The sequence below is a fragment of the Odontesthes bonariensis genome, chromosome 16 (assembly GCF_027942865.1).
Source record: "Odontesthes bonariensis isolate fOdoBon6 chromosome 16, fOdoBon6.hap1, whole genome shotgun sequence".
In the NCBI taxonomy this organism is placed as follows: domain Eukaryota; kingdom Metazoa; phylum Chordata; class Actinopteri; order Atheriniformes; family Atherinopsidae; genus Odontesthes; species Odontesthes bonariensis.
The window spans coordinates 180,001-190,622 of NC_134521.1; the positions used below are offsets into that span (position 1 = coordinate 180,001).

At 43.1% G+C, this 10,622-nt stretch overlaps 1 protein-coding gene across 1 annotated transcript in view; it reads left to right on the forward strand.

Annotated features, from left to right (window-relative positions):
• LOC142401523 (deoxycytidine kinase 2-like) overlaps window positions 1-10,622 on the forward strand; it is a 12,743-nt gene extending 2,121 nt beyond the window's left edge. The window contains exons 3-8 of the mRNA XM_075486982.1: window positions 7,660-7,743; window positions 7,963-8,072; window positions 8,920-9,067; window positions 9,343-9,458; window positions 9,540-9,639; window positions 10,362-10,622. Of these exons, the coding sequence (XP_075343097.1) occupies window positions 7,660-7,743; window positions 7,963-8,072; window positions 8,920-9,067; window positions 9,343-9,458; window positions 9,540-9,639; window positions 10,362-10,388 (585 nt within the window). The 3' untranslated portion in view covers window positions 10,389-10,622. The remainder of the gene's footprint in view (window positions 1-7,659; window positions 7,744-7,962; window positions 8,073-8,919; window positions 9,068-9,342; window positions 9,459-9,539; window positions 9,640-10,361) is intronic.

Sequence of the window (10,622 nt, forward strand, 5' to 3'; positions counted from 1 at the left end):
AAGTGGTTATCAATAGAGGTTCTGTGGCTCACCTTGTGATAGGCGCCGATAGATCTCCGAGTTCCGAAACACTCGGGAGTCGTGGACCGAGCCGGGCCACTTTGCCACAACATTACTGAACAAATAGTCAGCACTGCAGACCATCTGAAATGATAAGATGTTAAACCAATTAATGCACAGTACAGGCAATGTGTGGGCAGGCACATTCTTAATAAAAAGTACACTTGTTCAGTATTTGTCAGGGGACTTACCATTCTGCAGGATGTTCTTATATTTCACTTTGACTTGCTGCCCAGTCATGTTAAATCTACACGCACACACACAGTGAAACAGTGGAGGAGCATGGAGTTACATTTAGATAGTTTCACTCACATGCAGTCAATTTAAACTTATTCATAATCAAAGTAGGCTACAAATATCTTTTCAAATATCGTCACCTTCCTAAAATAAAGTCATTTTTTCAGGTTTTTCAGGAAACACAAAAAACTCCCCCCAAAAGTTAAATTATAGCATAAAATAATCATTTCAGTCAGTAAGTATGTATCAAAGGATGCTTGACATAAGAACACTTATTGTTTTTCATAAAAACTAAGATTAAATAAATGACTTTGGCATTTTTTGGACCACACCTTTGATCAAAAAAATCAAAATCAAATTTATTTATATAGCACATTTCATGTACAAACAGTTCAAAGTGCTTTACATAAAATAAAAGCATTGCAGCAGGGAGTGGAAGAAGCATTAAAAATACATAAAAGAATATAAAGAGAAACTAATAAAATCATTAAAATGAATTTAAAAACAGGCAACAGTCCAGATAAGTTCAAAGATATCGTGCAGATTTCATGCATAGACACATGAGAACAGAAATGTCTTTAACCTGGATTTAAAAATGTCTCCATTTGGTGAAAGTTTAATCTCCACTGGCAGTTTGTTCCACTTGTTTGCAGCATAACAGCTAAATGCTGCTTCTCCATGTTTAGTCTGGACTCTGGACTGGACCAGCTGACCTGAGTCCTTGGATCTAAGAGCTCTGCTGGCTTTATATTCTCTGAACATATCACAGATGTAAACCATCAGCAGGCTTTTAAAATCTATTCTGTGACTGACTGGAAGCCAGTGTAAAGATTTTAAAGCTGCTGTGATGTGTTCAGATCTCTTAGTCCGGGTTAAAACTCCAGCAGCAGCGTTCTGGATGAGCTGCAGATGTTTAATGCTCTTTGTGGGAAGTCCAGTTAAAAGAGCGTTACAGTGATGGAGTCTGCTGGAGATGAATGCATGGATGAGTTTCTCCTGGAAACCTTTAATTCTGTTGATGTTTCTGAGATGGTAAAAAGCTGCCTTGGTGACAGCTTTGATGTGGCTGCTGAAAGTCAGATCTGAGTCTATCGACACGCCGAGGTTACGAACTTGGTCAGTGATTGTAAGGGCCCGAGTCTCAAGATATGTACCAACGCTGACCCTCTTCTCTTTGCTACCAAACAGAATGATCTCAGTTTGGTCTTCATTTAATTGTAGAAAATTCTCTCTCATCCAGGTGTTTACTTCCTCCAGACACTGACACAGTACGTCTGCTGGGCTGCAGTCGTCCGCTGACAGAGACACATAAAGTTGTGTATCGTCTGCATAACTGTGATAATTGATGTTAAAGTTCTGCAATATCTGACCCAAAGGGAGCATATACAAGTTAAACAGAAGAGGTCCAAGAATTGACCCCTGGGGGACTCCACAAGTCATGGCCACTCGCTCAGATTCATAGCTGCCAATTGTAACAAAATAACTCCGGCCTTCTAAGTAGAACCTGAACCAGTTAAGGACCGCTCCAGAAAGTCCAACCCAGTTTTCCAGCCTGTGCAACAGGATTCTGTGATCTACAGTATCAAACGCAGCGCTGAGGTCCAACAGAACCAGGACTGAAACATTACCAGAATCAGTATTCAACCTAATGTCGTTTAACACTTTGACCAGAGCTGTTTCAGTGCTGTGATGACGTCTGAAGCCTGATTGAAAGTTATCAAGACTTCCACTTTCATTCAGAAAGTCGTTGAGCTGGTTAAATACAACTTTCTCAATAATCTTAGATATAAAAGAGAGGTTAGAGACAGGCCTGTAGTTGTTCATCATAGAGGCGTCTAGAGTTCTCTTCTTTAGGAGTGGCTTAATGGCAGCTGTCTTTAGTGACTTGGGAAAAATGCCTGATGCCAGTGAGCTGTTAACTATTCGTAGGAGATCACTTTCTACTGAGGTAAAAACAGTTTTTAAAAAGTCGGATGGTATTATGTCCAGAGAACAAGTTGTTGATTTCAGCTGCCGAACTGTTTCCTCTAGGATTTTTAAATTAACAATATTAAATTGTGACATAACGTCAGAGTTATTTCTAGGTTTTAGACACAGATTAGTTTTCTTGTTTTGTGTTACGTTAATGTTTTGTCTAATTGTTTTGATTTTTTTGGCTAAAGTTGGCAAATTCGTTGCATTTCTCAGTGGAGAGGAGGTCTGGGTTTGACTGTTTAGGAGGATTTGTGAGTTTTTCAACCATAGCAAACAGAGTTCGAGAATTGTTGACATTCTTATTAATCTTTTCAGATAAATGCAGCTGTCTGGCCTTGCACAGCTCATTGTTATAACTACGCAGGCTTTCTTTGTATAGCTCATAGTGAATCTGAAGCTTTGTTTTCCTCCATTTACATTCAGCTTTCCTGCATTCTCTTTTCAGGTTTTTGACCGTAGTGGTGTTTCTCCATGGGGTTTTCTGTTTGATCAAGGTGCTCTTGATTCTTATCGGTGCAACAGCTTCCATTACATTAAAAACTTTTCAAGTTAAAATGATCCAGCATTCCTTCAACAGACTCTGCGCTCATTGTTGGTAACATAGCTATGGCCTCCCTAAACTGAGCGCTTGTTTTCTCATTGATGTACCTCTTCTTAACTGAGAAGCTGGTTGTTTGAACATTCTGAGTAATATGTAAATCAAATAAAATACAAAAATGGTCAGACAAGGCCAAATCAGTAACCACAACAGAAGAAATATCAACACCTTTAGAAATGAGCAGGTCCAGAATGTGACCTGGAAGGTGGGTAGGTTCTGTTACATGTTGCCACAAACCAAACATGTCCAGCACAGAAGAAAATTCTTTGGCAGTACCATCCGTCATATTATCCATGTGAATGTTAAAATCCCCGGTCAAGATAAAATGGTTAAAATCAGTCCAAATAACAGACAATAATTCAGAAAAATCATCAATAAAACTTGCACAGTATCCTGGAGATCTGTAAATGATTAAGAACAGGATTTTAGGAACACCCTTTAAAATAAAACTCAGATATTCAGAAGAAGTGAAATCACCAAATGAGATCTCTTTACACTGGAATGTATCTTTAAATAAGGCAGCCTCCCCCCCACCTTTCCTCCCATTTATCCATAAAACTAAAGTTTGGGGGGGCTGCTGTTTTGATGCCCATGACTTGGGCGATTATTTTAGGAAGGTGACGATATGTTAATTAACATTTTATTTGGATTGTAGCCTAATTGTGATAGTTTCAGTGGAGTGCTGAGTGTGATTTGTGCACTACTTACGCATTCAGGCGGTCAGCAATGGTTAGCCACGCTTGCTCCCTTTGTTTTTTGACTGTGGCAGTATTTCCTTTTTGTTTTATTTTCTCCTTCACCTCTTCATATGCTTCCATTAATAATTATTGCTCCGCTGGGGAGAAATACGCCGCCCTTGTTGCCATGGTGAATCAGTGAATCTATAGCCGCTTTCGGACAGAGTAGTTATAGGAACGCAGTTATCAGAACTGTCCTACTCGAATTTCTTTCTGATAACTATCCTTCCCCAGCGGAACTGTTTCAGTCTGCATTCGCACATGAGTCGGACCTGATAGGGACTGATGCGCCGCGCGCAGCCGTCTGCTTCAGTGACGTGTTAGCCGTTAGCCGTTTAGCGCCACATTCAAACACAAAACAAAACGGTAAAAGTAAGCAGAGAAGAAAAAACACCACCAAGAAGCTAATATGGAGAGCGGGGAGGCCACTGTGTTCATGGTCTGCATGATGGTGATATTAATCATGGACAATCACATCAGGGGTCTAATATCGAGGCTGGAAAAGCTCACAGAGAGAGTCAGGAGACGATACTTTTTTATTTCATGAAGGAAGAAAGGAGAGCAGAGCGCTGCAGACAAAGGAGTCCAGTGTAAGTTTAACTTATTAAACACCCGCAGGTTCTGTCTGTGTCTTATGAGGAAACATTTCAGCCGTGATAGCATGACATGGGGCGTAGCTACAGACCACCAAACCCCTCTGTCAGATGCGTTCTATAGAACCATGAAAAGACCCGACCCCAGAGAAGGAGCTAAATAGTTATAGGAACTAAGGGAGAAAGCCCCGAGTTCCTGTATGTCCGAACACGGGAGAAAACGGCCCCGCGGATTAAAAGGTTATTAGAACTGCCAAAGGTTCCTACAGTCCGAAAGCGGCTTATGATCGATCGTGGGGTCTATTTAAGCAAGCCGTGTGCAGCACTTATCCAGGATCGCTTTCACCTGGCTTAATGAATCCGTGTCTGCTCATCCTGGCTTGGCCTTTGTGCAACCAACTAAGCCTGGGCGCCATGTTTTGGATTCCTTGAACCTGGCTAAGTAACTCATCCTGGATGTCTAAATCCTACTTTTGTGCAACAGGCCCCTGACTGTTTACCTTTCTGTTTACCTTTCTGTTTACCTTTCTGTTTACGTTTCTGTTTACGTTTCTGTTTACCTGACTGTTTACCTGACTGTTTACCTTTCTGTTTACCTGACTGTTTACCTTTCTGTTTACCTTTCTGTTTACCTGACTGTTTACCTTTCTGTTTACCTGACTGTTTACCTGACTGTTTACCTTTCTGTTTACGTTTCTGTTTACCTGACTGTTTACCTTTCTGTTTACATTTCTGTTTACCTGACTGTTTACCTTTCTGTTTACCTTTCTGTTTACCTGACTGTTTACCTTTCTGTTTACCTTTCTGTTTACCTTTCTGTTTACCTGACTGTTTACCTTTCTGTTTACCTTTCTGTTTACGTTTCTGTTTACCTGACTGTTTACCTTTCTGTTTACCTTTCTGTTTACGTTTCTGTTTACCTGACTGTTTACCTGACTGTTTACCTTTCTGTTTACCTTTCTGTTTACGTTTCTGTTTACCTGACTGTTTACCTGACTGTTTACCTTTCTGTTTACCTTTCTGTTTACGTTTCTGTTTACCTGACTGTTTACCTGACTGTTTACCTTTCTGTTTACCTTTCTGTTTACCTTTCTGTTTACCTGACTGTTTACCTTTCTGTTTACCTTTCTGTTTACGTTTCTGTTTACCTGACTGTTTACCTTTCTGTTTACCTTTCTGTTTACGTTTCTGTTTACCTGACTGTTTACCTGACTGTTTACCTTTCTGTTTACCTGACTGTTTACCTGACTGTTTACCTTTCTGTTTACCTGACTGTTTACCTTTCTGTTTACCTGACTGTTTACCTTTCTGTTTACCTTTCTGTTTACCTGACTGTTTACCTTTCTGTTTACCTGACTGTTTACCTTTCTGTTTACCTGACTGTTTACCTTTCTGTTTACCTGACTGTTTACCTTTCTGTTTACCTGACTGTTTACCTTTCTGTTTACCTGACTGTTTACCTTTCTGTTTACCTGACTGTTTACCTTTCTGTTTACCTTTCTGTTTACCTGACTGTTTACCTTTCTGTTTACCTGACTGTTTACCTGACTGTTTACCTGACTGTTTACCTTTCTGTTTACCTTTCTGTTTACCTGACTGTTTACCTGACTGTTTACCTTTCTGTTTACCTGACTGTTTACCTGACTGTTTACCTGACTGTTTACCTGACTGTTTACCTTTCTGTTTACCTTTCTGTTTACCTGACTGTTTACCTGACTGTTTACCTTTCTGTTTACCTTTCTGTTTACCTGACTGTTTACCTGACTGTTTACCTTTCTGTTTACCTGACTGTTTACCTTTCTGTTTACCTTTCTGTTTACCTGACTGTTTACCTTTCTGTTTACCTTTCTGTTTACCTGACTGTTTACCTGACTGTTTACCTTTCTGTTTACCTTTCTGTTTACCTGACTGTTTACCTGACTGTTTACCTTTCTGTTTACCTGACTGTTTACCTTTCTGTTTACCTGACTGTTTACCTGACTGTTTACCTGACTGTTTACCTTTCTGTTTACCTGACTGTTTACCTTTCTGTTTACCTGACTGTTTACCTTACTGTTTACCTGACTGTTTACCTTTCTGTTTACCTTTCTGTTTACCTTTCTGTTTACCTGACTGTTTACCTGACTGTTTACCTTTCTGTTTACCTGACTGCTTACCTGACTGTTTACCTTTCTGTTTACCTGACTGTTTACCTGACTGTTTACCTGACTGTTTACCTTTCTGTTTACCTGACTGTTTACCTTTCTGTTTACCTGACTGTTTACCTTTCTGTTTACCTGACTGTTTACCTTTCTGTTTACCTGACTGTTTACCTGACTGTTTACCTGACTGTTTACCTTTCTGTTTACCTGACTGTTTACTTTTCTGTTTACCTGACTGTTTACCTGACTGTTTACCTGACTGTTTACCTTTCTGTTTACCTGACTGTTTACCTTTCTGTTTACCTGACTGTTTACCTGACTGTTTACCTGACTGTTTACCTTTCTGTTTACCTGACTGTTTACCTTTCTGTTTACCTGACTGTTTACCTGACTGTTTACCTGACTGTTTACCTTTCTGTTTACCTGACTGTTTACCTGACTGTTTACCTGACTGTTTACCTTTCTGTTTACCTGACTGTTTACCTGACTGTTTACCTTTCTGTTTACCTGACTGTTTACCTTTCTGTTTACCTGACTGTTTACCTTTCTGTTTACCTTTCTGTTTACCTGACTGTTTACCTTTCTGTTTACCTGACTGTTTACCTTTCTGTTTACCTTTCTGTTTACCTGACTGTTTACCTTTCTGTTTACCTGACTGTTTACCTGACTGTTTACCTTTCTGTTTACCTGACTGTTTACCTGACTGTTTACCTTTCTGTTTACCTTTCTGTTTACCTGACTGTTTACCTTTCTGTTTACCTTTCTGTTTACCTTTCTGTTTACCTGACTGTTTACCTTTCTGTTTACCTGACTGTTTACCTTTCTGTTTACCTGACTGTTTACCTGACTGTTTACCTGACTGTTTACCTGACTGTTTACCTGACTGTTTACCTTTCTGTTTACCTTTTTGTTTACCTGACTGTTTACCTTTCTGTTTACCTTTCTGTTTACCTTTCTGTTTACCTTTCTGTTTACCTGACTGTTTACCTGACTGTTTACCTGACTGTTTACCTTTCTGTTTACCTTTTTGTTTACCTGACTGTTTACCTTTCTGTTTACCTTTCTGTTTACCTTTCTGTTTACCTTTTTGTTTACCTGACTGTTTACCTTTCTGTTTACCTGACTGTTTACCTTTCTGTTTACCTTTCTGTTTACCTGACTGTTTACCTTTCTGTTTACCTGACTGTTTACCTGACTGTTTACCTGACTGTTTACCTGACTGTTTACCTTTCTGTTTACCTGACTGTTTACCCGACTGTTTACCTTTCTGTTTACCTGTATTTACGTGTCTGTTTACGTGTCATTTCCTGTGTCTGCAGGACCTGAGCTCCTCTCAGAAGAGTGGAGGAAACCTGCTGCAGATGTTGTATGATAAACCCAGCCGCTGGTCCTACACCTTCCAGGTGAGTCAGCCTGACTCCGCCCCCAAAAGGGGCTGTCCGTCCCACCTGTCCGTCTCACCTGTCCCTCTCACCTGTCCGTCCCACCTGTCCCTCTCACCTGTCCCTCTCACCTGTCCGTCTCACCTGTCCCTCTCACCTGTCCGTCCCACCTGTCCGTCCCACCTGTCCTTCTCACCTGTCCGTCCTACCTGTCCTTCTCACCTGTCCGTTTGTCCGCAGAGCTACGCGTGTCTCAGCAGAGTTCGTGCTCAGCTTCAGTCTCCATCACCCAAACTTCAGCAGGCCGAAAACCCGGTTCAGTTCTACGAACGCTCCGTGTACTCAGACAGGTAAGTGTGCACACCTGAGACGGGTACCTGCGCACACCTGAGACGGGTAACTGTGCACACCTGAGGCGGGTGCCTGCGCACACCTGAGGCGGGTACCTGCGCACACCTGAGACGGGTACCTGCGCACACCTGAGACGGGTACCTGCACACACCTGAGGCGGGTACCTGCGCACACCTGAGGCGGGTACCTGAGGCGGGTACCTGCACACACCTGAGGCGGGTGCCTGAGGCGGGTACCTGCACACACCTGAGGCGGGTGCCTGAGGCGGGTACCTGCACACACCTGAGGCGGGTGCCTGAGGCGGGTACCTGCACACACCTGAGGCGGGTGCCTGAGGCGGGTACCTGCACACACCTGAGGCGGGTGCCTGCGCACACCTGAGGCGGGTACCTGCGCACACCTGAGACGGGTACCTGCGCACACCTGAGACGGGTACCTGCACACACCTGAGGCGGGTACCTGCGCACACCTGAGGCGGGTACCTGAGGCGGGTACCTGCACACACCTGAGGCGGGTGCCTGAGGCGGGTACCTGCACACACCTGAGGCGGGTGCCTGAGGCGGGTACCTGCACACACCTGAGGCGGGTGCCTGAGGCGGGTACCTGCACACACCTGAGGCGGGTACCTGCACACACCTGAGGTGGGTACCTGAGGCGGGTACCTGCGGGTACCTGAGGCGGGTACCTGAGGCGGGTACCTGAGGCGGGTACCTGAGGCGGGTACCTGAGGCGGGTACCTGCGGGTACCTGAGGCGGGTACCTGCGCACACCTGAGACGGGTGCCTGCGCACACCTGAGGTGGGTACTTGCGGGTACTTGCAGTGACACCTTCACCTGTGTTTTCAGGTACGTGTTTGCTTCCAACCTGTTTGAGAGTGGAAACCTGTCGGAGACGGAGTGGAGTGTTTACCAGGACTGGCACACCTGGTTACTGAACCAGTTCCAACAGGAAATCGCCCTCGACGCCATCATCTACCTGAGAGCCCCCCCACAGGTAATGCCATCTAACACCTGTTAGCTCCATTTAGCTAACATCTCACACCTGTTAGCTCCGTTTAGCTAACATCTCACACCTGTTAGCTCCATTTAGCTAACATCTCACACCTGTTAGCTCCGTTTAGCTAACATCTCACACCTGTTAGCTCCATTTAGCTAACATCTCACACCTGTTAGCTCCGTTTAGCTAACATCTCACACCTGTTAGCTCCGTTTAGCTAACAGCTAACACCTGTTAGCTCCATTTAGCTAAAGCTTCTCTGTATTTCTCAGCGCTGTATGCAGCGGCTGCTGCACCGCGGCCGGGAGGAGGAGCAGGGGATTCCTCTGGAGTATCTGGAGCAGCTTCACTCTAAGCACGAGTCGTGGCTCCATCACAGGGACCTCAGGTGAGCTCAGGACGCCACTGAGCGCGCTCAGATGGACTCGGACTGTTCATTTCATGATGAGGCGTCTGTCTTTGTGTCCAGGCTGGATTTTGCTTATCTGAGCGAGCTTCCTGTTCTCGTCCTGAACGTCGAGGACGACTTCAAGAACGACCGAATCAGACAAGACGCCATCGTCAACAAGGTGCGCTTTTACTCTGAAAGTACAACCTTTACTGTGAAAGTACAAGCTTTACTGTGAAAGTACAAGCTTTACTGTGAAAGTACAAGCTTTACTCTGAAAGTACCAGCTTTACTCTGAAAGTACAAGCTTTAATCTGAAAGTACCAGCTTTACTCTGAAAGTACAAGCTTTAATCTGAAAGTACAAGCTTTAATCTGAAAGTACCAGCTTTACTCTGAAAGTACAAGCTTTAATCTGAAAGTACAAGCTTTACCCTGAAAGTACAAGCTTTACCGTGAAAGTACAAGCTTTACTGTGAAAGTACAAGCTTTACTGTGAAAGTACAAGCTTTACTGTGAAAGTACAAGCTTTACCCTGAAAGTACCAGCTTTACCCTGAAAGTACAAGCTTTACTGTGAAAGTACAAGCTTTACTGTGAAAGTACAAGCTTTACTGTGAAAGTACAAGCTTTACCCTGAAAGTACCAGCTTTACCCTGAAAGTACCAGCTTTACCCTGAAAGTACAAGCTTTACTGTGAAAGTACAAGCTTTACTGTGAAAGTACAAGCTTTACTCTGAAAGTACCAGCTTTACCCTGAAAGTACCAGCTTTACCCTGAAAGTACCAGCTTTACCCTGAAAGTACCAGCTTTACCCTGAAAGTACCAGCTTTACCCTGAAAGTACAAGCTTTACTCTGAAAGTACAAGCTTTATTGTGACAGTCTTACTTTCCTTCCTTTGCAGGTCAGAGAGTTTCTCTCTTCGTTGTGAACCGACCAATCCCAGCTGAGGATGGAGCAGCGCAGGATCTGATTGGATGATCGCTTCAGTGCAGAATTCCATAAAGAAAACTCTGAATTTTAGCTTTTTAAATGTTTTATTTCTCTGTGGATGAGCTGTGTGTGTTTATAATTTAACATGGTTATTAAAAACTCCTTTTTCCTGATGGTGAGATGTCCATCACTGTTTTTTGTGTACATTTGTAAATAAATGAATGGGACTGAA